Below are 27,651 nucleotides of genomic sequence, written 5' to 3'. Positions count from 1 at the left end.
GGTGGCTAGGAATGAGGCTGACAGACATCCACAGAGTACATTATTTAGTCCACCTGATTAATAAGAGGCTCCTTTGCTGTGGATGCCCTCTGATAAACATGCACATGGGACACAAATATCTTTATAGGCTGTGCCCATTCTGAGAGATTTATCCAGGCACCTCTTTCTAGACTTCCTTGTCACCAACCTTTCCATTTTGTTTCTTCCAGGTCCCTGAGTAGTCAGCCACACCCTTAGCAACTGCCCATGAATTAGTGTAGATCTGTACTTTTGACCATGTATCATTTCAGAGATGGTGGGCAACCAAATGTCCAGAGCTTGGTTACATCTATAGAGAGGATTTTCTTTCTTCAGCCTCCTTCAGGCTCCCTTGAGTGGAGCTGTAGTGCTGCAGCTATCTGCTTTTGGGTAGAACCAGTATATCACACAGACCATCTGTAAATGAGGCTTGAGTTTTTAAAACCTTGGCCAACTTGTTAGGAACAACTCATGGAATGAGGGAGAGGAGTAACAAAACAGGAGTTGGTGTTAAAGGAATCTGAGTCACCTGTTTGTATAACCTACTTGTACTTTCTAGACCTACCCAAGCTAAGTCTTTTGTATAGCATTTCCATTTGATGATGAATTCCTGCTGTACCTGCCCAAGTTTATGACTAGATGGATCCAACAACACTCATAACGGGAAGTTCAGGCCACATGTCACCCGATATCCATTGTTAGGTGTTCGCTAGCAAGCCAAGGTACATTAGCAAGCCAGAAGCTGTTTCTCAAAAGGAGAATAGTTATCTGCAGAAGAGGGCACAGATTTGCTCCAAAATCCTAGAGGGCCACATTATAATTTTCCTGCTGGTGCTTGACAGAGGCTCCATACAGCAGCAACCTTTTATGCCATGAGACTGAGAATCATTGAATTTGCTGGATCATAAAGACTACATGGCAGAGCAGTCTGTACTGTAATCTGAACTTGCAACAGAGCCTCCTTCTCTTGCTCTTGTCCCCACTCAAATCTGGTAATCTTATGGGTGATTCTATAAATGGGTTGAAGTAGCCCACTCAATATGGAATATGTTACCTTCAAAATCGAAAAAGGCCAATTGAGCATCATGCCTCTTTTTTTGTCGTAGGTAGTATGAGATGTAGCAGTTGCCTTCTACTTCTTAGTAACTCTAGAATCCATATTGAGATGCTGTTAGTTGAGAGGCAAGGGATTATTAGTAGGAATACAAATCAATTCTTACGTTTTCAAATCTAGGGCTAAACCCTACTTTGCCTCAGACATTCAAGATATAATCATCTCAGTCCTACATTTTCTTCATAGTACTGAAAAGAAAATTAGGTAAAAGGCTTAATGGTGTTTAGAGTAATTTTTATTTATTCAAATGCTTTCAGAAATAACACTTGGAAGAAGGAGATATGATTACCAGTCAGGTCTGAATGGGATGCTAGATGGAGCAGATTGAACTTGAACAGTTGCAAGCTGAGTATTTTTTGCCACGTTGGGTAGGAAAACAGCATCGATCCTTTTTTTGTGTTTAGCAGGATCCTGTAATATAAATATTGAGTAGATAACGGTACTTTTTAAGAAGATGGTGAATAATTCTTATAATAGCATCATAAAAAAATCATTGTTACTAATAAGCAAAGGTTATTGGTTCCTTGTGGGTTAGGCCATTTAGCATGTTTTCTTGTACATATTTTCCCACTGCTCATAAAGGAAATGGTCAAGAATAAATCAATGAATGGAAAGCGATTTCCAGCTAAGGAAGAAAAAAAAAAAAAATCCCGTATTTGGGGGGTAATCTGAACATTCCTTGATATTTTGTAATTCACGTTAGTGCAATGCTTTTTTTTTCTTTTTTAGAAAATCATTTATATTCTTACATTCCAGCCATGTATAAAGTCCTGTTCAGTATTTATCGGACTTGTTTCATAGGCCTTGCTTAAGAGGTCAGACCTTAGATAGATTTGAAGAGGCTCCAACTAATATTGCACCTTTCCTGGCCCTAAGGCTTTTTGGCTTGGGGTCATTATACTGTACAGAAACCAGTGGATCCACCAGATACTATTTTATAGGGTTCACTCATTTAATAAGGTCATGGCTAACATAATTAGCCTTAGACCATCAACCTTTTATCTCAAAAATACAGTGGATCTCTATTAATGCACTTAGCTACTTAGTAGCCTTCTTAACCACAAGAGTTGTGATCACCAATCCCCCTTCCTCCCCTCCCTCGTTGGTTGGAATATTTATTGTACTCAGAGCTTTGGGGGTGGGGGGTGAAACGGAGATTGAAAGAATCCTGAAAGCCCCTGTAGTCCCATACGTGCATACTAAACACTGTTTCCTTTTGGGAAAAGGCTTATGCAGAAACCTGAATAGACATATACTAGAATTCCATGTTTTGGGGAAAGATGACTAAATAGTGCTTGGTGAGTCAAGCAAATGGTGGGCATTAATGATGTGGCCCTCCCTGGGTCAAGGATTGCATTTGGGCGTGTTCCTAACCTATTTCTTCCCTTTCTGTGTTTAGTCTCTTAACTGAGTGTTTAGAAATATTGCAACAAACTTCTGGCCCAATAACCAGACCATCAGCTCCAGAATTGCACCTTTGAAAGAGGCCTTAGAATAACATAGTTATCTCTGGAGGAATGATTAAATCTTTTCTTCCTAATGTTTTTCAAAGTAAGAGAGCAGGAATTCTTAAATGTGTTGATTAGACATGTAAACATCACTAGAGGGGATTCTGAAAGATACCAGTATCTTTATACTTTAACATAGTATAGAGAAACAGTGGAATGTAAACGGTGTTTTGCATAAACAAAGAGCTAAAATATTAAAAAATAATTCCTCAAATATGTGCTATACCTCAACCTGATCTGTATCCCAAGAATTTCCCTGGAGGATAGATTGCTCATGTGTTTTAAAATGACTTCTGAAGCAATTTCTGTACTGCCAGGGAACTAAGTTAAAGGATCTGATGCTGTTAGTTAATTAATTATAGTAGGTACATGATTTAAAAAAAAAAAAAAAAAGTTTAGAGCTAGATCACAGCAAGGTGTTGGTACAACTTCCACACCCACGTAATTGATTAGGTGCTATTGGGCTTATTTCAACATCAGAATTTATTATCCAGACCCAAAGCACCTAGAAAAGATATTGATTTATAACTGTTCTAATGTAACTTTGAAGTGATCCTAAAACCTAATTTCAGATTTAAAATTTTCATTGTTTCATTAAAAAAAAAAAATTTTTTTAACATTATCAAATTTATCATTACTTACAGTCTTTGGTCTTTGAGTTCCTCTTATTATTATACCGCCTTTAAGATTAGTCTTTAAAAAGTGTTGCTGGGAGTATCTGGATGATGTGGAAGGAGAACTCAGGGAGTAGCGGGCCCGAGATGCAAGTCCTACAATGTTAAAAATGTTAAATTATAACTGGTTGAAATGAACAAGTTCATATTTAGCTCATAATATTTTAGGGCTTAAAATGGGCATCAAATCTAGTTTCATCAATTTTGAGTGAAGGTCAAAACCTGGAAGGAGTTTCTTGTCTGAGGGTCATATGACTAAGTAAAAAAGAGGTGATGGGTGACTTGGACAGTGGTGCATAGAAGTAGACATAGATATTCAAATTAATGTTGCTCAACTTCTGCCCAAAAGCAAGATGAGAAGGAAGGGAAATGGGAAATCTGGAGTGGAAAGGGGGAGAGTGCTGTCACCTTGCAGGGATTGCAACCTATGTCATGAAACAATATGTGTATTAATTTTTGGATGAGAAACTAACTTGAGCTGTAAACTTTCACCTAAAGCACAAAAAATTTAGAAAATTATAAAAATGATATCATAGTGTCTTGACTTTTTTGAAATGTAATAACTATTTTCTTGGATGTACTAAAAAAAACCTGTTGCCATCGAGTAGATTCTGACTCATAGCAATCCTGTAAGACAGAGCAGAACTGCCCCATAGGGTTTCCAAGGAGCAGCTGGTAGATTTGAACTACCAGCCTTTTGGTTAGCAGTTGAGCTCTTAGCCACTGCACGAAAAAGAAATTGAAAAAAAAAAAAAAAGATGTGCTAAACCTCAAAAAAAAAAAGAAAGAAAGTTGTGTGTGGTCAAGTCAGTTTTGACTCAGAGTGACCCTACAGGGCAGAGTGGAACTGCCACACAGAGTTTCCAAGGAGCAGCTGGTGGATTTGAACTGCCGACTTTTTGTTTAGCAGCCAAGCTCTTAACCACTGTGCCACCAGGGCTCCATTCATATTAATAGGACTTTGCAAGTGAGGAATAGCTCTAGATTTCTGCCTCCAGCAACTGGATAGATGGTAATATCATTTGCTGAGACAGCAACCCCTCACCCCACCTTTCCCAGGAGTCAGTATGAGAGGAAGGGGGAAAGACAGGTTCAGTTTTGACCTATTGCACTTGTGAGTCAGACTTATGAGTGTAGATGTCAGGGAGGCATTGGATCTTTGGGTCTAGAGCTCAGAGAAGAGTGTCAGGCTGCAAATGTAGACTTAGCAAATAATTAAAGCTGCGGAAACATATATGATAGTCCTGAAGCAATGAAAGATGACAGGAGAAGAGGCCAGACAGATCTCCAAAGGGCTCCAACGTGTACAGGTTGGAGAAGGAGGAACTAGAAAAGGAAACTTAGCAGAAGCAGCCAGAGAAGGAGAAAGAAAACTGTAAGGACCAGTGTCATGGAAATAAAAGGAGAAAAGATGGCTACATCTATAATCAGTTGCCTCTCCCTCCTGTCTTGTTAAAATGGAAAAGGTGCCCCTTCCAGGACCAATCTCCATGCTCAGATCCCATTTGTTCCTACCTTTTCAGGGACTGTGAATTATTCTTTTGCTTTTCTTTCTAAATTTTATTTTGTTGTTGTTCTTGAGAATATACACAGCAAATCATACATCAGCTCGACAGTTTCTACATGTAAAATTTAGTGACATTGATTACATTCTTTGAGTTGTGCAACCATTCTCATCCTCCTTTTCTGAGTTGTTTCTCTCTCATTAACATAAACTCACTGCCCCTAAGGGTCCTATCTAAACTTTGGAGTTGCTGTCATCAGTTTGATCCCATATAGACAGTTCTTAAACGAACATAATGCTCAAGGCAGGCCTTTTTACTAGTTAAGCTAAACTATTGTTTGGTTTTAAGATTACTTCAGGGCATATTTTTGGTTTAAGGTTTGAAGAGATTATTTCAGGGCAATAGTTTTAGGGGTTCATCCACCCTCCACAGTTCCAGAAAGTCTAGAATCCATGAGAATTTGAAATTCGGTTCTGCATTTCCCCCTTTTGATCAGGATTCTTTTGTGTGTGTGTGTGTGTGCTTTAGGTGAAGATTCACAGAGCAAATTAGTTTCTCATTAAACAATTCATACACATATTGTTTTGTGACATTGGTTGCCAACCCTGCAATGTGTCAACACTTTTCCCTTCTCAACCCTGGGTTCCTCATTTCCATTTGTCCAGCTTTCCTGTCCCTTCCTGCCTTCTCGTCCTTGCCCCTGGGCTGGTGTGCCATTTAGTCTTGTATACATGGTTGAGCTATGTGTATTACTGTTTGTTTTACGGTCCTGTCTAATCTTTGCCTGAAAGGTGGACCTCAGGATTGACTTCAGTACTGAGTTAAAAGGGTGTACAGGGGCCATAATCTTGGGATTTCTCCAGTCTCCATCAGACCAGTAAGTCTGGGCTTTTTTTGTGAGTTAGAATTTTGTTCTACGTTTTTCTCCAGCTCTGTCCGTTAAGCATAATTTTTCTATGGAATCTTTGATCAAAATATTCAGTAATCATAGCTGGGCACCATCCAGGTCTTCTGGTCTCATGGCAAAAGGAGGCAGTTGTTCATGGAGGCAATTTGCCACACATTCCATATTCTCCTCCTATTTCTGACTCTCCTTCTTTCTCTGTTGCTCCAGGTGAATAGAGACCAACTGCTCAGCCTTGTTTGTCCATTCATCAGTTGATGGACACTTGGGTTGTTTCTACTTTTTGGCTATTGCGAATAGTGCTGCAATGAACATTGGTGTATAAGTTTGTTTTTGAGTCTCTGCTTTCAACTCTTTTGGGTATATACCTAGGAGTGGAATTGCTGGGTTATATGGTAGTTCTAGTTTTAGTCTTTTGAGGAGCCACCACACTGTGTCCCACAATGGGCGGTACCATTTTGCATTCCTACCAGCTATGGATAAGAGTTCCAATCTCGCCAACATTTGTTTTTGTTTTTGTTTTTTATCTTAGCCATCCTAGTGGGAGTGAAATGATATTTCATTGTGGTTTTGATTTACATCTCTCTGATGGCTAATGACAATGAGCATCTTTTCATGTGTTTGGTGGCCATTTGAATGTCCTCTTTGGTGAAATGTCTAATCAAATCCTTTGCCCATTTTGTGATTGGGTTATCTGTCTTTTTGCTGTTAAGTTGGTTATTAGATTCTTGCCAGATATGTGGTTTCTGAAGATATTCTCCCAGTCGGTAGCTTGTGTTTTCACTTTTTTGGTAAACACTTTTGATGAACAAAATTTTTAAACTTTTATGAGGTCTCATTTATTTATTTCGTCTTTTGCTCTTTGTGCTTTTATTATATTAGATAATTCAATGTTGAAAGGTAGGCCTAACAGTCTTGCCCCTGCTTGTTCTTCTAAGAATTTTATGGTTTTAGTTTGCACATATAGGTCCTTAATCCATTTTGAATTTGTTTTTGTGTATATGGTGTGAGGCATGGTTCTGTTTCATTTTTTTGCATGTGGAAATTCAATTTACCCAGAATCATTTATTGAAGAAACTCTTCTTTCCCCATCGAATGGACTTAGCGCCCTTGTCAAAAATCAGTTGACCATAGATGTGTGGGTTTATTTCTGGACTGTCAATTCTATTCCATTGTTTTATGTGCCTATTGTTATACCAGTACCAGGCTGTTTTGATTACTGTAGCTGTATAGTATGTTTTATTCTCTTTCAACATTGTTTTAGCTACCGAGGGCCTCTTGCCATTCCATATAATGTTGAAGATTCCTTTTTCTATTTCTGTAAAGTAGGCTGTCAGAATTTTGATCAGGATTGCATTGAATCTATTGATCACTTTGGGTATTATTGACATCTTAAAAATATTAAGTCTTCAATCCATGAACATGGAACATCTCTCCATTTATTTAAGTCTTCTTTAATCTCTTTCTCAGTGTTTATAGTCCTTGGATTATTCTTTATCTGCTTCTTCTCTATACGCTCATAGGTATCTCAGGGACAAGCAGTAGGGGAAATTCCAGTGTGGTAGCTTTTAATTTCTCTGTGAAGAGGGAGGTGAAGTACTGAGAGGAGGAGGGGCAATATATGAAGGTTTGAAGAGATGGGGGAGATTTAAAATAGCTGCTGCAGAGAAGATGAGGAAGCGAGCTGACTCCACCCTCAGCCCCAGGGATAAACACCTTAGCTGGGCCTATGTCAACCTGAGCATTTTGAGGATAACTACTCTAGCACAAATTGCAGTTTCTCAGCAATATCAGGACCCTACGGGAAGTCATGTTAATGCCAAGTAAAGGGAACTTGTCCTTTAACTCTGCCTCCACTTCCGTCCTGGGAAGTAGGGATGGTGCTGCTATTGTTGCTGCCAAAAGAAGAGGCCTGAGTCACTTCAAGCTTCCAGCTGGGACAACAGCCAGCTGAGGAAGGAGTGGGAATGGCTGACTTTAGCCTTTTAAGTGCTAACGGCTCTCTGGCTGTCCTTCAGCATGCTGGGTACTAAAAAGACAGATATTACCCAGTGTCTCCCTTCTAGTGAATCTTTTAAGTAGGAAATGCTCAGCAAGCCCTCTCTTCTCATTGCAGAGAGTGACAGGCCAGGGCTGGGGCCTCAGAGTAACTTCTACCCCTGCTTTCCGGGAAAGAGGCCTCTCTTTCATTGCTGCCACAGCCCACATCTGGGCATCAGGGGCTGCCACATCCCTTGTGCCTCATTCTGGTTCTTCTTCATAAATGTGCAGGTGTTGGAGGACATGGTGACAGCGAAGACATACTAGGACCCAGGAAAGGATTAAGAAGATTCTTGGCTTGGCTGGAGGCAGGGGGAAAGGAAAAGGAAAAATTCCAGGGAACGAGGAGAGGATGGTGTGAGACAGAGAACTGCTTAGGGTCAGTGGCCAAAGGAGGGACCTTAGGGACTCTTGTTGCTCTGTGTCTTTGGGTTGGGCCAGCAGTAACAGCCAGTGGAGAGACAGCTGGTGTGGCAGATGCCAGCACCACCTGTCAGGGTCCAGGCAGCAAGCACAGAGGCAGGGATACTGGCAACTTGATCTTTGAATTTGCTTCTGAAAAGCTATGCTTTCTCAGTTCATTCACACTGGCAAATGGCCAAAAGGAAACATAGCTTAAGGACTAAACGCATGTATAAAAGGACTAAACACATAATAACCAACATTTGCTCAGTTGCTGAGTACCACTATACTAAGTGCCAACCCATTGCCTTCAAGTCGATTCCGACTCATAGCGACTCTGTAGGTCAGAGTAGAACTGCCCCGTAGGGTTTCTAAGGCTGTAATCTTTATGCAAGCAGACTGCTACATCTTTCTCCCATGGAACAGCTAATGGGTTTGAACTGCCAACCTTTCTGTTAGCTACCAAGCTTTTAACCACTGTGCCACCAGGGCTCCTACTAAGTGCCAGATAGGCATTACTTCATTTAATCCTCAGAACAAACTTTTGAGGTGGGTGTCTTGGTCACCTAATACTGCTATAACAGATATACCAAAAGTGGATGGCTTTAACAGAGAGAAATTTATTTCCTCACAGTAAAGTAGGCTAAAAGTCCAAATTCAGGGAATCAGCTCCAGGAGAAGTTTCTCTCCCTCTGTCGGCTCTAGAAGAAGGTCCTTGTCTTCAATCTTCCCACGGTCAAGGAGCTTCTCAGGCACAGGGACCCCAGGTCCAAAGGACAGGCTCTGCTCCCAGTGCTGCCTTCTTGGTGGTATAAGGTCCCAACCCTGCTTGCTTCCCTTTCCTTTTATATTTTGAGAGATAAAAAGTGGTGCAGGCCACACCCCAGGGAAACTCCCTTTACCTTGAATCAGGGAGGTGACCTGAGTAGGGGTGGTATTACAATCCCACCCTAATCCTCTCAACATAAAATTACAATCACAAAACGGAGGACAACCACACTATACTGGGAATCGTGGCCTAACCAAGTTGACCTGTATTTTTGGGGGGACACAATTCAATCCATGACAGTGGGCATTCCCATTTTACAGAGGTATTAATGAACCTGTCTAAGGTCACATAAGGAGCCATAGTGGTGCAGTGGTTTAAGCACTCAGCTGTTAACTAAAAAGTTGGTGGCTTGAGCCCACCAGCCGCCCTGCAGGAGAGAGACATGGTAGTCTGCTTCAGTAAAGAGTTCGCCTTGGAAGCTCTATGGGGCAGTTCTACTCTGTCCTATAGGATCTCTATGAGTCGGAATTGACTTGAAGGCAATGGATTTGGTTTTTCGAGTTAAGGGTCACATAGTAGTGGCAGAGCCAGCACTTGAACCCTGACTGGCTGATTCTGAAGCCCAAACACTTAATCGCCAGACTATGCTGCAGAACCAGAGAGGAGAGTATTGGCTGACCTTAACAATAAGCCAGTTATGATTACTGATAAACCAAAAAAAACTAGTTGTCATTGAGTCTTTTCTGACTCATGGCCACCCCATGTGTGTCAGAGTAAAACTGTGCTTCAAGGGCTTTCAATGTCCAGGTTTTGGAAGTACATTGCTAGGCCTTTCTTCCAAGGTGTCTCTGGGTGGATTTAACCCTCCACACTTTTGATTATCAGCCAAGCGCATTAACCATTTGCATCACTAAGGGACATGGTTACTGATAATCTTGGTTTATTTCCAAGAGTCAAATCTAGAATAGAACTTAAAATTTATTTAGCCCTCATCTTATAGGGATTGTTATGGATTGAATTGTGTCTACCAAAAAGATATGTTGGAGTCCTAACCCCTGTATCTGTGAACATGACCTTGTTTGGAAATGGGGCCTTTGAAGATGTTATCTATTAGGTTAATTTGAGGTCATACTGGAGTAGGGTAAGTCGTACTCCTACATGATTGTGCCCTTATAAAAAGGAAGAAGGCAGGGAGACAGGAAGGATGCCATGTGACACTGAAGCTGTAAACCAAAGAACCCGTGGAGCTACCAGATTCTCGCTTGAAGCATCAGAAGGACTCAACATGGCTGACACCCTGATCTAAGACTCTCAGCCTCCAAAACGGTAGACAATAAATTTCTGTTGTTTAAAGCTACCCTCTTTGTGTTATTTTGTTACAGTTGTCCAAGGAAACTAGCACGCGGAGCAGCAAGCTAGTTTAGAGACCTTCTGGGGTCTGGCCTTTGTTCTGTGCTGCCTCCTGGCTGCACTGTCCACAGGGGTATTTTGATGGACATTTCCATAGGACTCCTTAAGCCCCCAGCAGTCAAATCATAATGTACTTTATGAATAACATCTGAGAAATGTGGTCATTGATGTCTCAAGGCATTAAGATGCTTCAAAATCAGTGAAGTCTCCAATGTTGTTTAAGTGGCATATTACACTCCTGGAACCAGTTTTTTTTTGTTTAAATGATTTTTTTCTTTTTTTAATTGTGCTTTAGGTGAAAAGTTTACAGCTCAAATTAGTTTCTCAAACAAAAATTTATAGACACTGTGACTAGTTACAATCTCTGTAATGTGACAGCACACTCCCCCTTTCCACCCCGGGTTTCCTGTGTCCATTCAACCAGCTTCTGTCCCTTTCTGCCTCCTCATCCTGCCCATTTAGTCTCATGTATCTACTTGAACTAAGAAGCCCACTCTTTACGAGTATTATTTTATGTTTTATAGTCCAGTCTAATCTTTGCCTGAAGAGTTGGCTTCGGTTTTAGTTCTGGGTTAACAGAGAGTCTGGGGGCCATGTCTTCCAGGGTTCCTCTAGTCTCAGTCAGACCATTAAGTCTGGTTTTTTTACGTGAATTTGAGTTCTGCACCCCACTTTTCTCCTGCATCATCAGAGACTCTGTTGTGTTCCCTGTCAGGGCAGCCTGGGACCAGTTTTTAATACCGAAACTTTTTAGTATAGGACGTCAGTACTCCAAAGTGAACTAAAGTAGAAAGTTCTCACAGCAAATCAGAATTAAGGTTGATTCATTCGTTCAACAAACATTACTGAGCACCCACTCGATAATCATTGGTTGCATAACTGAGACTTTCCTTCAATTCAGACCCCAGATACTGGGAGATTTTTCCAGACAGAGGAGGGGTATCCTTACCATCTGGTGAGCTCATCTGGACAGATGATTGCTCAGCGTCGTTAAGCTGACTTTGTAGCTCTTCTACACGCTGGAATGCGTCCAGCTTCAGGCTGCGCTCCTGGGTAAGCTGGCTTCGCATCTGAGGGAAAAAGTGCTTAGGATGTGGAAATGTTTTGGGGTGCACACCTGAGACCCTTTCATTCACAGGGCATTTCCTAGGGAGGTTGTGGGTCCCGTGGAAGTCCTGGTTAGGCTGAACTCAGCCTTCTGAGAATCCAGAGCTCTGTAAGGGTTAAGAACTTGACCAAAGGGGAACAAAGGCAGCCCTTGCAACTGCCTTTGTACATTATCATAGCCAAGAGTTTACTTACGGAAGTTATATTTTTTATGTTTATTTAACCAGACAGGTAGGGAGAGAGGAGAGGTGATAGAGCAGTTTACACAGGAGGGTTAGGGAGAGAGGAGGGATGAGGGACCAGTTCACACAGGACCTTGGAGGTCAAGACAGTATCTACCCCAAGTACCTGCAAGAGCCCCTGGACTGTTTCAAGCAGAGGAAAGACTTGACCTCTCTGCAAGTTATCTACACTAGACTACCTTCTGCTGGGAGTGCCCCAGCACCTATTTCCAGAGGTAACCCTTGTATTTACTCCTGTAGCTCTCCCCACCCAGGGCTGACGTAATCCAAATCACACATAATCCGAAGTACACCTCATCTGCACAGATTACAGGTGCTTTTTCTTTTAAAATTTATGCTATCACCTTCTGATTTTTTTAATGATAAAAAAGTAATACACGCTGATCTCAAAAGTTTAGCCCCAGGTGTTTTAAATCCTACTCGTGCTCTATAGACTCAACCAGAGGCCCCTGCTCACTCTGAGCTGTGACCACAGGTTTGTCTGACAAACATTAAAGGGGGCTGTTCCTTGTGTTGGACCCCTGGTGACACAGTGGTTAAGAGTTCAGCTGCTAACCAAAAGGTCAGCAGTTCGAATCCACCAGCTGCCCCTTGGAAACCCTATGGGGAAGCTCTACTCTGTCCTATAGGGTACTCTGAGTTGGAATCAACCTGATGGCAATGGGGGTTTGGGGCTCCTTGTGTTGCGTGAAAGCTTTCAAGTGTTGTTTAAAATTCAGTTGATTATAAGATCATCCAGTTAGAAAAACCTTCCTAATATAAACTAGGTCCAGAGTCTGTCTATGTACTGTGGGGGTTTGTGTAGGATTCCATCCCTATGGGCAGGAGTCAGGGGAAGCATCAAAATTCCCTCAACCAGGTTGGAGTCAAATTAATTTGAGAAATATTAGCAAAGGCAAGAAACGTGCTTAATCAGGACCTACCTTGGGCTAGCACACCCCACCTCCATTTCACAGAGGTAGTTCAGTGACTCACCCAAGGTCATACAACCAGTTAGTGGCAGAGTCAGGGTTGGAATCCAGGTCTATCTACCTGTTTTCAAAGCTTGTCGACTTCATATTCCCCCCAAAAATACAAGCGGCCAACATTTATTGACAGTTATGTGTCAGATTGCGTTCTAAGCACTTTATTTGAATTAACTTGATTAATCTTCCCCCATATCCCATAAAATGATGAGCACCATTATTATCTCCATTTTATTGATGAGAAAATTAATGTACAGAGAAGCCCTAGACCTTACACACAGAAACACAACTAGTGAAGTTTGGAGGCCCTGGGGTTGTGAACCGGGCAGTCTGAGTCCAGGGCCTATGCTCTAAAAGACCTCACTAGGCACAGGAGCAAGCAAGGACATGGATGCTTGCTGAGGCCAGTCAATACCCACCAGAGAGTCGGGAGGCTGGAGATGGATTCAGGAAGCCTCTCTGCTAGCCATGGGGGCTCTTGCTGGTGGAGAGTGGATTGCTATAAGTGCTCAGCTGTTAACGGACAGGTTGGTGGTTTGATGCTCCCTCCCCGCCCAGTGGCTCCACAGGAGAAAGACCTGTTGATTTGCTTCCGTAAAGGTTAGGGCCAAGAAAATCCTATGGGGCAGTTCTACTCTGTCATACAGGGTCGCTATGAGTCAGAATCGACTTGACAGCACCTAACAACAAAGTGGTATATGAAAGGAGCCCTGGCAGCACAACAGTTAAGCACTTGGCTGCTAACCGAAAGTTAGGCAGTTTGAATCTACCCAGAGGCTCTGCAGGAGAAAGATGTGGAGATCCGCTCCCATAAAGATTACAGACAAGAAATCCCTATGGGGCAGTTCTACTCTGTCACACGAGGTTACCATGAGTTGGAAGTGACTCCACAGCACCCAACAACAACAAGCCCTGGGATACATGAGCTATTGGGAGAGCTAGAGGGATAGTTTAGAAAGGGCCAATGGTGGTTTTTACGTACATTTATCGAAGATGCATTTATTGAGAGAAATCTCAAAATATTCCTGTTTTGACTACCTCTGGAATCTCTGCCATTAACCAAATAACTAGCTACTAGCTAGAGACCAAAAATCAAACCAAACCCATTGCCATCAAATTCAAACTGCTGGCCTTTTGGTTACCAGCCAGAACTCTGAACCACTGCACCACCACTCACTAGAGAGGACTTTGAAATACTAATCTATGAATCTCCCTAATTTTATGGTGGCTTTTAGAAAGGCAGAACCCTGGCGGCACAGTGGTTAAGAGCTCGGATGCTAACCAAAAGATAAAAAAAAAAAAATTTTTTTTTTTTTTTCAAATCCACCAGCTACTCCTTGGAAACCCTATGGGGCAGTTCTACTCTGTCCTATAGGGTCGATATCTGTTGGAATTGACTGGACGGCAATAGGCTTGTTTTTTTTGTTTGTTTGTTTGATTTTTGTTTTATTTAGAAAACTTGTAAGGCAAATGTGTGATGCCAAAGTTTTCTTACAGCTTTGGCCATATTTTAGTTTACTTTTCATGAAATAAATGGAAAATTCTAATTTTTTTATTCTATAGTTACTCATTTTCTCTCTCCATTTTTACAAAAATATTTTCTCAAGAGTTCCATCAATTTCATTTATCCATTTTACCAAACATTTATCTTTAGTTGAGTTCTTACTAATCACCTCCTTGAGCATTTGAAAAACTTGACCGATAATTTGATTTTCCAATTTCTTCTAATAACTCCAGTGAATTAATTGATCTATTCATTCAATGCATATGTTTGAATTGCCTGCTCTGTGAGGCGCTGTTTCTTTTTCCTTTTGTATTGAACTATATTCTGTGATCTCCTTTGTTGGACTTTTGCATTAATCCACACATCTGCATTATATTATTTCCTTTAATTTTTCTTTTACTGTGGGTACATTAAATGAAAATATATTGTGTACGTAAACCATTCTCACAGTTCCAGAAATATCTTGAATAAAATCCTCTGATAATGGCTTCCATAATACTTGCTGCTTTTCTAGACTCCTCGGAATTTTCTAAAGACTTCCTAGTTCAAAGACTAGAGTTCTGCAGAAACATGTTTTTCAAGTGGGTCACAAATGTGCCAAGATTTTGAGCTCTGAGGCAGTTGGCCATCATCTCTGGTCGTAAGCAGTGGGTGGAGACACCCCAGTGTCAGTATAAATGTTATCATTTCTCTGGTGTGCCTAGATGGGACAAAGGTTGAGATGTCCTGCTGCAGAAAACAAGAGGAGCATGGAAAAGACCAGAGAATGAAATGATTCTTGCCAGCACACCCTGTTTCACTTACTAGTGGCTACTACCTCTCACTGGAGTTTACCTGTTGGATTTCTCTCTTGATTTTTTTCTGCTGCAACTGGCCTAGTTTAGAAGCCCTCTCAGCCTCTTCAGTAAGGCGCTGTAGTTGCTGTTCTTTTTGTTCCACTTCATCCAAGAGCTTCTCCATGCTGGATGTTTTCAGTGAATCCAGTTGCTGGCGGTTGAGAGCTTCCTGGGTCACTCTGTGTTCTAACTCCTTCAGCAACTGAACCTGTGGTAGGAAAAGGCCAAAAGAAACAAAAAAAAGCAGAGTCTATGTTGGTAGAAGAAGACAGGGAATAAGAGGCTGGTCAACGCTATCACCATCCTCTCCCTTAGGGCCCAGGGGTAGAACTATGTGGTGTATTCTTGGGCTCAAGGTAACACAGCTCAGCTGTTCTGTCCTATGCCAGCCAGCAGCAAGACCACCAGGGTCTCTAGCCCAGCCTGGCATTTGTATTGTAAGTCCTGAAACAATATTCAGAGGGAACCAAACAAACAAATAGCAACAAAAACCAGGAAAGTGATAAAGTCTCTATACAACAATACCAGGCCAAATAATGTGGTCTCTTAATTCCAAGATTTGATGATAATGTACAAGTTAATTAGTTTATTAACCAAATAACCATATCTATCACATGCTACACTTGGATTATTATACAGCCTTTATCTTGAGATAGCAGCATTAAGGGTTTAATATTGGGAGACATACATTCACACCCATTGTCATCAAGTCGATTCTGACTCAGAGACTATAGAAGAGCATAGAACTGCCCCACAGGGTTTCCAAGGACCAGCTGTTAGATTCAAACCACCAATCTTATGGTTAGCAGAGGAGCTCTTAACCACTGTGCCCCCAGGGATCCGCTGAGAGACAGGGTGATGCAATACATGTTATGAGTGGGGAAAGGAGGTTCTAATCTTGTTTCTGTTCTGACTTCCAAAGTAACTTTGGGGAAAGCAGATATTTGTTGGATAAAGGAGAATAGCAATCATTTTGGCTCTGTTCTGAAATTTTTTCTAATGAGTAGCACCACAGAGGAGCCCTGGTGGCACAGTGGTTAAGAGCTCCGCTGCTAACCATAAGGTCGGCAGTTCGAATCCACCACCCACTCCTTGGAAACCCTCTAGGGCAGTTCTACTCTCTCCTACTGTAGGGTCACTATGAGTTGGAATCAACTTGATGGCAATAGGCTGGGTTTCTTTTTCTTTTTGGTTAGCACCATAAATACTAGATGGTTAATAATTATAATATTATATTAATAATTATTGACATCTGTATGGTGACTTTACTGTTTGCCAAGTACTTTATATAATTAATTCACCTGATGCACAATACTGGAAGAATTAGGGGTCCAAAATGTTCAAATAAGCAACTTTTATTTCATGCTTTAAGTATGCCTAGCTTTCTCAGGCTGTTATTTAAACTCAGCTGTTCTTTCTCTAAATCTAGGGTCTCTGTTTTAATCATCCTCAGTGGGTTGGCACAGTTATTAAGAGTTTAGACTTAAAACACCCTTATTTTGGTGCCATCCGTCTGAGGCAGCAGTAACTTCTAAGAGTAAGACTGAATGTGAACCATCAGGAAAGGACCTGAGACTCCCTGCTTGGGGGTAGAGCTGACTGCCGCACCACACTCCATTTGCAGAAGGTTTCTGTCAACATGATTTAGAAGATAATATTGGAGCCATTATTCCCTGTCCTAAAATATGACCCAGCTGGAGCGGCTCCCACAGGACTCATGAGGACACATCAACTGGGCCCTGAGGTATAAAGACAATAGCTAGGACAATCTTGGAAAATATCTTTTAGGGAACCTTTCACATGAACTAATAAAACAGCACAAATGACTCCCAGACTTTCCACTCTTATCTTCTTCTGTTAGCATTTAGTGAATAGTAAGATTTGTTGGACCAAGAAGGACCCTCCTGTCATTACTGAAACCTATACCAAGGATGATTAAGAAAGACAATTCAAAATGTAGAACCAGTTTCTAGTGAATCTGTGAAAAGGTGAACCTTTCAATGGTTTTGTCCATTTGTCATGTTAATATACACTGATGACTCTGTAACCTTCCTTGGACATGGCTGTGGCAGCACGCTTGTCCACTTTCCCACTTTTGCATCTTTGAATATATGCCAAATAAAACTTGCTTTTCACTTTACTAAACTTTGTGATGTTTTTACCCCAGAACAAATGGAATGTGGGATTGGGGCTTGAACAGCTTTGTGATCAAGGCAGAGACCCAGACCCAAGACACCCTCACAGTAAACACACACACACACACACACACATGAAAATCACCTTGCATATGAATAATATTTTATCATCTTAGCCGAATATGAGTGAGAACGAAGGCCCTTTGGCCACTGCCCTTGGTTTCATGGCTGGGAAAGGAGGGAGAAGAGGGAAGCCAAGGTGCCAGCCATCTTTTTCTGGCTGTTAGATCTGCTCGGCTTCACCCTGTGGAGCTCTGGTGACTGCTACAGGCGGCCGTCTGGCTGCCTCTGGTTGCCGCCTTTGGCTTTGCAGAGCGTGCTCAAACGGAGGAAGTAATAGCTGCCTTGCGGCCCAGATACCTGGTTCTCTTGCCGCTTCCACATGTTCACGTTGTCACCCTGAGCCCTGGCAAGGGCCTGCCTGAGCGCCAGCAGCTGTTGACGAAACAAAGCCACTTCTCGTTCTGCCATTAGTTTGATGCTCAAACACTCTTTTTTACTTTGAATAGCTTCCTGTAAATATCCCAAACACAGTAGACCGATAGGAGATAAGCGTTCTTCGCACATTTTTAGTTTCACAAGCAGTATCTAAACCACTCCATCATCTACCGTTCTTGAAAACTTCCAGCAGAATGGAGCTCCTGCTGGTCACTGCTCCCATGATTCCAATTATGAAGAGTGAGACAGATCAGAGTAAATAAAGATTTTCAGGAGCAGTCAGAGTGAAAGTTTCCAAACCCCTATCAATATGTGTTTCAGTTTCACTTTTCTTTACAGCAGACTTTCCATTTATTATTTTGTTACTTCATTTAGCTCAGATGAATCGTGGTAGAAACCCAAAGATGTGCAGCACTGTGACAAAGCTGTCTCAAGCCCTCTGCTCTTTTCTCTCTTGCCATTTGTTTGCCTCTTGTCTCTCTTTCCCAGTGCTCTGGCTTTGGCCCTCCCCAGGAAAAATCCCCAACTGTCAGATCCTTCAGCAAGGGCCTGTCACCCGACACTGAGACCAGCTCAGCAGCTGCAGCCAAGCCCTGGGGCTGGGCTGAGCCTCCCTCCCCCAGCGCTCACCTTTTCTGCCCTGCTCAGCTGGCCCTGGAAATGTGCCTGCTGCACGGCCAGCCTCCAGCGGCCCAAGATCCTGGCTTTGCACACCAGGGCGGCCAGGCTGCAGTTGTCCTCCTCCAAGGCCCGCAGCTGCTCCTGCTAAGAAGGCTTACTTTCAGAAAAGTCTGCTCCCAACACTTTCCTCAGAAAGGACATGAAACATGCTTTCCATAAGATGACATGATTGTGCAGTGAGCCCTGGTGCCCTGCTTAAATGCCTGATACAATGCTTTCTCAAGGGAACCAGGCTGGAATGGAAATGGAGTAAACAGTGGGGTCAAACACTAGGCTGAGATGTTGCTATCCCCGTTGCTAAATGGAATCACGTACTTTGGCTGGGTTCTTTTCTATTTCTTCCTCAGGTCTGGCAGAGCCCCATTTTTTCCTTAGGTCCTTCATATTGTCAATCCCTTCTCTTCTTACCTCGCTGATTAGGTCACACACTTTCTGGATCAAATTAAGCTGGTTCTCATCCAGCTTCTCCTGCAAATTGCAAACTCAAGTTAAGGAAGTACAGTGGATTTGGGTTGAGAGAAGAGCAACTGAGGAAGAGGCACTTTTATTTCTAAAATCCAACTTTCAGAATTGATTTCACACTAAAATATCATCCACCCAATTATCCTACCAGTTAGCAGTTGCCATGGTGTCAATTCTGACTCATGGTGACCCAATGTGTGTCACAGTAGAAGTGTGCTCATAGGGTTTTAATTCGTCTCTGATCATCAGGACTTTCTTCCAAGGTGCCTCTGGATGGACTCAAATTGCCAACCTTTTGGTTAGCAGCTGAGCCTGTTAACTGTTTGCACCACCCAGGCATTCCCCCAATTATTTATTCATGTATTATATGGAAGTCACACTAGTGGCCCCTTTAGGGTTGTCTCTAATCCATAGGCCTTCATCATTTGGACTCCTGCACATTTTAGAGGATGCCTAGGTTGTCAGATGCCAAGGCAAGTTGAACAGTAGAACAGTGGGAGGTTGCAGATGGAAACCTGCTGACTGAATCTCCCCTTGGGAATTCTCAATTCCTGAAATTACTTGGGAGCCTTGGTGGTGCACTGGTTAAGAGCGTGACTGCTAACCAAAAAGGTGGCAGTTCAAATCCACTATCTGATCCTTGGAAACCCTATGGGACAGTTCTACTCTGTTCTATAGAGTCGCTATTTTTGGGAAGTTCAACTTAGGGTTTTTTGCTATCACGTTGTCTCAGAGCAGAATCTGACCAGCAAGATACTAGATGAGCTACTACCAAGGAACTCCACTAAAAAGAGGTAAAATAGAGTAAGGAATCAGGCTGGCTGCCTCCCTATTTATCCTCCAGCAGGTATCTCATGAAGCAGCTTATTTTGAATGGCTTATACCAAACCTATTGCCGTCGAGTCGATCTGACTCATAGCGACCCTATAGGGCAGAGCAGAACTGCACCATAGGGTTTCCAAGGAGTGGCTGGTGGATTCAAACTAATGGCCTTTTAGTCAGTAGCCAAGCTCTTAACCACTGTGCCACCAGGGCTCATAAAAAGCAAGGGTGAAATGGCTTGATCATTGGTAAGGGCAACTGAAGACCCAGCGTCCTCAGGGTGAGGGGTAGAGCTGGGATGTCCCCTTGCCTCTGAACCATTTCCTTGGAGAGGAAGGCAGAAAGATAGCTCACATTTGGGGAGCCTTGGCAGGAATCCTGGCTGCTGGCTCATAGCTGAAGCTTCACAGCATTCTTGGGACCCTGGGCTAGCACAGGGATTTTCTACTTTGAGGTGTCTGGCAGAGCTATTTTCTCCTGAGAGAAGTAGGGAATTTATTTTTTATCTAAGAATCTGGCAGAAGCTAAAAAGAGCTTAAGTAATTTCTCCGACAATCTCACATCTGAAAGATTTCTCAGCAAATTCCAGCCTTCACTGTCTGCTTACCCCTCTCTCACAGTATCAAGGATAGTGCATTTTGGTTTTGATCCTTTAATATTTGTAAGCATTTGTACCTTGAGGGCCCTTCACAAGTAAGAAGGAGCTCTCCGGTCCTCTCTGGAATGACCAGGCCAAGGCAAAGCATTGGTGGAGAGTCTTGTCAACATAACAACTCTAGAGGCCACTCTGGAATCCCTGGGAAGAGGCAGCGAAGTAAGGACCCAAATGGAGCTGGCTCTGTGGTTTCCCAATAGCAGGGAAGGGGGAAGGAAGATTGTGCTGGACTTAGGAGTCCCTTGGGTGGTGCAAATGCTTAACGTGTTCAGCTGCTCACTGAAAGGTTGGAGGTTCAAGTCTATCCAGAGACACTTCAGAAGAAAGGCCTGGTTATCTAATTCCAAAAAAATTAGCCATTGAAAACCTTATGGAGTACAGTTCTACTCTGACACACTTGTAGAGGCCATAAGTTGGAATCAACTTGATGGTAACTAGTTTACTGGTGTTGGAGTTGGGGGTGGTACATTCATATTGAACTTCACACTTGCTGGCAAGCTGGATTAGGTTCCCTGACAGCCCATTTTAGGTGTGGGGCATCCATCTTACAGCTGCCCAGACAATGCAAGAGCGTGACTGGCTTTAACAGTACTGGGCACATGGGCACCCCATTATCACTCCTCTTCTGGGATGAGACTTCATTAATGGGTCAGCAGCTCTGTGACACATGATGGGGGTGAGAGAAAGGCTGGTGGGCATTTTGAGGGCCGAAGAAATCTCTGGAAGCTGATTCAAATTCTGCATCTACCCAGAGGGCTCTCAGTAGGTGGCTGCTGCCACCTATACTGGGGTCTTGTCCGGTCCTATGTGCTGTGCTCTCCCATTAGATAGTTATATTCAATAGACAAAACAGTGCTATAAACTGTTGGGGCCTTGGAGCAGCAGCACCCAGCAATCAGATGGCAACTGGCAATAAAGTGTGAAAAATAACAAACATCTAAATTATCTAACATTCAGTGTCTACCATGGTAAAATAATGACAACCCATTGCTACCTGTCTTTCAGCCGTGAAAGCTTAGGACTGGAAAATTCTAGGGCCCAAGAATCTCTTGTTATTGCAAAGCTTATTCTGTCATTGATCCCTCTGTATCCAGCTGCTATGGGAGTCAGTTACTCCTGGCTCTCCACAGGGCTGCCCAGACACAGGGACACTCACTTTTATGTGTAAACAGGTCACAAACAAGGCTTGGACTAACGCTTCATATTCTTCTTGGACTTCTTTTCTAATCTGCTTTTTGAGATTGAGATTCTCCTCTTCCAAATCGGTGAGTCGGGCTCTCAGAGCAGTGATTTCCATGATCATATCATGACTGAGCTCAGCAACCTAGCAGCAGAAATCTTTATTAAACGGAAAACAATTTAGGAATCCCAAACTGCTATTATAAAATAGTTATGGGTGGATCAGTGCTGAAATTGCACTTCGACTTTGAACCTCATGAAGAGGGTAAATATCCTGTTGCATGGAAGTGGGCAGAAGAATCTACGGTTGGTTCAAAGGTCCCAGCACAGTGCCAGACACACAGTAGGCGCTCAATACATGGTTGCTGAGTGCATGGCCCCAGAAGAGCCACTGCTTGAGCAGTTTTCAGCTGGGGAAAAGACCTCACTTGTCTTGGCCTCCATCTTCAACTTGGCCTTCCCTTGACACTTCAACCCAAATACCTCTTCTTTTGTTGGAATGCACTTTAACTGATCTCAATAGAAAAAAGAAAAATGAACAAATAACAGTAACAACAACAACCAAAAAAAAAAATCAATGAAAAATAAACACAAAGCTCAAGGAAAAGAAAAGAAAAAAAAAAAAAAAAGACCTTTAAAGAGGATTACTTATAAAAAGTGAAAACATTCCCGTGGGTGTCTCTACAGTGGTCTCCTTCACTGTGGAACTTCAACAGGTCACCCCTCAAGGTGGTGCAAGCAAATGACATTGAGAATTTCCATTTCTGTCTAACTCTGAGAGGATGGATTTGAGAAATGGGGAAGAAAACCTTTTAAGTAATGTATTGAGTTGAACAACCCACTCCCCCTAAAAAAAAAAAAAATTCACATTCACCCAGAACTCGTGGATGTGACCTTATTTGGAAATTTGTAAAGAAATATCTTTGCAGATATAATCAAGTTAAAACGAGGTCATACTAGATTAAGGTGGGCCCTAAAATAATGACTGGTGTCCCTATAAGAAGACAGAAATTCGGACACAGACACACACACACAGAGGAGAACTCCATGTGATGACAGAGGCAGTGCTTAGAGGGGTGTGTCTGCAAGCCAAGGATTGCAGGCAACCACCAGAAGCTAGGAAGAGACAAGAAACGATCTTCTACTACAGCCTTCAGAGAGTCTGCTGATAACTTAATTTTGAACTTCTATCCTCCAGAACTGTGAAAGAATACACATCTGTGGTTTTAAGGCACCCAGTTTGTGGCACTTTATTATAGCAGCCCCAGGAAATAAATACAAGTAGTGACTAACTTACCTGACTAGCATCTTCTTCAGGTAGCCTCTGACCTCTTAGTATAACATCTAACTCCTGAGGAGGAGAAAGCAGTGCGTAAGCAAACTCAAACATTTACTCTTTCCACCATGGTTCAATTCGGTACAACATGCTCCAGACACCTCCTGTTTGTGTGGGTGGAACCCCATTTCAAGACTCTCAGTCCCCAGGTGGAGCCATGACTCTGCTGTCTTCCCATAGGACTTTCCAATGTCCAACACAGCACTAACAGATAGTGTCAACTTCCCAGTATTCACACTGATGTAGAGGGCTCAGTAACGGGGAGAAGCCAAAGTGGAGGCGAGTCTAAGAGTCAATATTTGATATTTTAATACTCTATTTGATATTTTTGGCTAGTGTTTCAGATTTTTCTTAGGTACAAACTAAAATTACTCTGAATCTTCTGTGCAATCCATTTCAAAACAGTCTGCAATCTAGGACAGAAGTGACTCTTGGATTCCACCAGTGGAATTTCATTCCAGGGAAACCTTGTCAGCAAGACCAGCCCATGATAGAGTTTACTCAAGGATCCTGGCTTCTTTACTTGACCAGGAACAGCACAAGAACCCTTTGTGTTGGCTAAGGGTGGGAATGTCAGCTCCACATCTTCCCCTGGGGCCCAGTTCCTTGGTTGCTCACCTCTTACATTTCCCACTGGATATCTCCAAAGTACATGGCTTGTTGTGGGTGGGGTTGTCAACTTTGCAGCTAAGAATACTAGAGCCCAAGAAAATGAGCCAATGAGAAGAATAATTTGGAGAGTACCATTCACCCTAATTCTTGTATAAGAAAAACCCCCACCCAGTTTTACTTTGCTCCTCTGAGTGATTCCCTACCAACACCCGTTCCCCTTGCAGCTCTTGTCTCTCTGGGAACATACTTGCTCCTTCTGGCAGAGCCTTTGCCTTGCATGCTGCAACACATGCTCATAACACATGGAATAGGTCTCAAAGTTGCTGCGTTCTCTTGCCATCACATCACAACCCAAGGAAAAGAGGCAGGCTTCGAAGTGGTCTTTCCTGAAAGTGATCTGAAAAGGAAGGGGCATCATTCACAGTGGCTCCAGCAGGGCCACCTCACCATACCAGGGCTCACGGCACCCCTGGCCTTGGCTCCCAGCCCCACCTCCACTTCTCCTCTGGACCAAAACATCAGCTCTAGTCTTTCAAGCCTCTTTCAGGTCTGCTCTTAACATTTACAGGGCAAGGGACAAGAGTACAAATGGAAGGCACATAGCATATGTCTAAATATTATGAGTATTTAATAAAAGTTGTCAAACTAACAAACTAGTAAAATTAAAATGTTTAATTCTTGTACCTTGAAGAGTAGGTCTTCAAAATGACCAGGAAGACCGGGTTTGAATGCATAATTCTTGGACTACTCTGAGTTCTGTGCTAAAACGTGATGACTTGGGGATGGCTGGTCCCCGGCTCATAGCACAACCCCCCTTCTTCCCTTGAGGGCCCTTGCATACATGGGAGTGGGCACTGCAGCCTTCTGTCAAACTCTGTCTACAATCCTGCTCACAGCTGTCCCTCAGCCGCCCCTCAGGCCAGGGGTGTGCTGCACACTGGTGGTAAGAGTCAACTCCCCCTCTGGGGAAGTGTGATCAATAAAGTCATGTGTCAGCTTGGCTGGGCCATGATTCTCAGTGATTTGGCAGTTATGATGTAGTTTGGCAGTGGTATAATGATGTAATCATTTCCATGATGAGATCTGACATAATGTGATCACCTCTATGATAAGATGTGCTGTGAGTGGCCAATCAGTTGAAAAGCAGTTTCCTTGGGGGTGTGGCCTGCATCCAATATATGTGGACTTTCTGGCAAAGCTCACTGGCTTTTCCTCTGCTCTGGATCCTGCATTTGGTGTGTCAGCATCTGACCTCCAGTTCTTGGGACTTGGGCCAGCAGCCTGCCATCTTACTTGCCAATCTTGGATTTGTCAGCCTTCAAAACCATGAGCCAGTAGCCTGCCATCTTTGGGTATGTCAGCTCTAGCAGCTACACGAGTCAGGAGCATTCAGCATAATGCCTGACGCCTGACCCATGGACTTGGGACTTGCCAGCTTTTACAACCATGTCAGCCATTCCCTTGAGATAAATCTCTTTCTATATACATACTGTATATATATGTATATGCATGCTTCACTGGTTTTACTTCTGTAGAGAGCCCAGGCTAAGACAGAAATATGATCAGGGAAGAGGCGCATGCAGGGAATTCCAGGGTTCCAGGTATTGGAGCATGGCCTAGAAGGAAGGTAGGGGTTCTGGGTGGGCATGTCCCCTTGGTCCCAGGGGTTTCTTAACTGGTAAGGAAGTGTGTGGCTGGAGAAGGGCCAGAGTTGTGCCCTCTGAAGTATGGGGAGTAAGGCAGGGGCCCCTCTTGCTCCCATCTAAGGGCCACATTGCTCACTATCTGTTGTTGTTGTTGTTAGGTGCCGTCGAGTCAGTTCCAACTCATAGCAACCCTATGCACAACAAAACGAAACACTGCCCGGTCCTGCACCATCCTTACAATCATTGTTATGCTTGAGCTCATTGTTGTAGCCACTGTGTCAGTCCACCTTGTTGAGGGTCTTACTCTTTTCTGCTGACCCTGGACTTTGCCAAGCATGATGTCTTTCTCTAGGGACTGATGCCTCCTCACAACATGTCCAAAGTATGTAAGATGCAGTCTCGCCATCCTTGCTTCTAAGGAACATTCTGGTTGCACTTCCTCCAGACAGATTTGTTCATTCTTTTGGCAGTCCGTGGTATGTTCAATATTCTTCGCCAACACCACAATTCAAAGGTGTCAATTCTTCTTTGGTCTTCCTTATTCATTTGTCCAGCTTTCACATGCACATGATGCGATTGAAAATACCATGGCTTGAGTCAGGTGAACCTTAGCCTTCAAGGTGACATCTTTGGTTTTCAACACTTTAAAGAGGTCCTTTGCAGCAGATTTACCCAATGCAATGCGTCTTTTGATTTCTTGACCACTGCTTCCATGGCCGGTGATTGTGGATCCAAGTAAAATGAAATCCTTGACAACTTTAATCTTTTCTCCGTTTATCATGATGTTGCTTATCAGTCCAGTTGTTAGGATTTTTGTTTTCTTTATATTGAGGTGCAATCCATACTGAAGCCTATGGTCTCTGATCTCCATTAGTAAGTGCTTCAAGTCCTCTTCACTTTCAGCAAGCAAGATTGTGTCATCTGCATAACACAGGTTGTTAATGAGTGTTCCTCCAATCCTGATGTCCCGTTCTTCATATAGTCCAGTTTCCCGGATTATTTGCTCAGCATACAGATTAAATAGGTATGGTGGAAGGATACAACCATGATGCACACATTTCCTGACTTTAAACCAATCAGTATGCCCTTGTTCTGTGTGAAAGACTGCTTCTTGATCTATGTAAAGGTTCCTCATGAGCACAATTTAGTGTTCTGGAATTCCCATTCTTTGCAATGTTATCCATAATTTGTTATGATCCACACAGTCGAATGCCTTTGCATAGTCAATAAAACACAGGTAAACATCCTTCTGGTATTCTCTGCTTTCAGCCAGGATCCATCTGACATCAGCAATGATATCTCTGGTTCCATGTCCTCTTCTGAAACCGGCCTGAATTTCTGGCAGTTCCCTGTCGATATACTGCTGCAGCGGTTTTTGAATGATCTTCAGCAAAATTTTGCTTACATGTGGTATTAATGATGTTGTTCTATAATTTCCACATTTGGTTGGATCACGTTTCTTGGGAATAAGCATAAATATGGATCTTTTCCAGTCAGTTGGCCAGGAAGCTGTTGCCCATATTTCTTGGTATAGACGAGTGAGCACCTCCAGCACTGCATCCATTTGTTGAAACATCTCAATTGATATTCTGTCAATTCCCGGAGCCTTGTTTTTCGCCGATGCCTTCAGAACAGCTTGGACTTCTTCCTTTAGTACCATTGATTTCTGATCATACGCTACCTCTTGAAATGTCTGAACACCGACTAATTCTTTTTGATATAATGACTCTGTGTATTCCTTCCAACTTCTTTTGATGCTTCCTGCGTTGTTTAATGTTTTCCACATAGAATTCTTCACTATTGCAACTTGAGGCTTGAATTTTTTCCTCAGTTCTTTCAGCTTGAGAAACGCCAAGCATGATCTTCCCTTTTGGTTTTCTATCTCCAGCTCTTTGCACATGTCATTATGTTACTTTACTTCGTCTTCTCGAGCCGCCCTTTGAAATCTTCTGTTCAAAGGGCTCACTCTCTAGACAATTCCAATTCCTGCTTTCTCCAGGAGATTAGGCACCCTTTTTAAGAGGTAGCCATTAAGAAACATGAAAAGTCTACCCCTCCAAGGCAGCCATAGATTCAGGCTCTGGAGTGAAATAGAAGCCAATATGTAGAAGTAGGATAGATCCACCCGAGTAGGATGTGTGTGCATGTCTGTATCAGTGTATGTTTGTCTATGTGAGTGTCCACGTGTCCATGTGTGTCTCTGTATCAGGGAGTGTGTCTCTCTGTTTTCTGGGAATCTTACGGGGTCAAGTGTAAGACCCAACCTTTATGCTTACATGAGCTTTATCTATGGCACTTCCAGGGTCAGGACAGGCTCTCAGCACACTGGTGGTCAGCTGTAGAAGTGAGGCTTCCCCCGGAGCCTGGGCAGTTTCCCTGACTCTGAATCAATTGTCCTGGAGGGGCCTAGAACACTGTCCTTTCAGTACAACCTCAGTGTGCCCTGTGGCCTCCAGAGTAAGCCCATGACAGGCTTTGCCAAGGCTAGTTCTTAAGGCAAACTAGCAGAGATGGAAAATAATGATAAAACCCAGTGCTGACGAAGGAGTGAGAAGGTAGCTTGCTTACCCGCCACTGACGGGCAGGGGAATCCGTGTTGTATTGTGGAGGGCAAGCTGGCAGTATTT

The 27,651-nt window shown here is 42.9% G+C and overlaps 1 protein-coding gene across 1 annotated transcript in view; it reads right to left on the bottom strand.

Moving 5' to 3' along the window:
• Positions 1-1,349: 1,349 nt before the first annotated feature.
• The window catches only part of LOC126082529 (uncharacterized), a 237,572-nt gene continuing 211,270 nt past the window's right edge, over positions 1,350-27,651 (bottom strand). The window contains 10 exon segments of the mRNA XM_049895073.1: positions 1,350-1,543; positions 3,283-3,410; positions 11,294-11,414; positions 14,997-15,206; positions 17,554-17,706; positions 18,262-18,393; positions 18,628-18,780; positions 21,408-21,575; positions 22,728-22,781; positions 23,626-23,775. Coding sequence (XP_049751030.1) covers positions 1,418-1,543; positions 3,283-3,410; positions 11,294-11,414; positions 14,997-15,206; positions 17,554-17,706; positions 18,262-18,393; positions 18,628-18,780; positions 21,408-21,575; positions 22,728-22,781; positions 23,626-23,775 — 1,395 coding nt within the window. The 3' untranslated portion in view covers positions 1,350-1,417.

The sequence above is a fragment of the Elephas maximus genome, chromosome 1 (assembly GCF_024166365.1).
Source record: "Elephas maximus indicus isolate mEleMax1 chromosome 1, mEleMax1 primary haplotype, whole genome shotgun sequence".
In the NCBI taxonomy this organism is placed as follows: Eukaryota; Metazoa; Chordata; class Mammalia; order Proboscidea; family Elephantidae; genus Elephas; species Elephas maximus.
The sequence above is the reverse complement of the archived record's forward strand: the minus strand, read 5'-3'. Positions and strand labels throughout refer to the sequence as shown.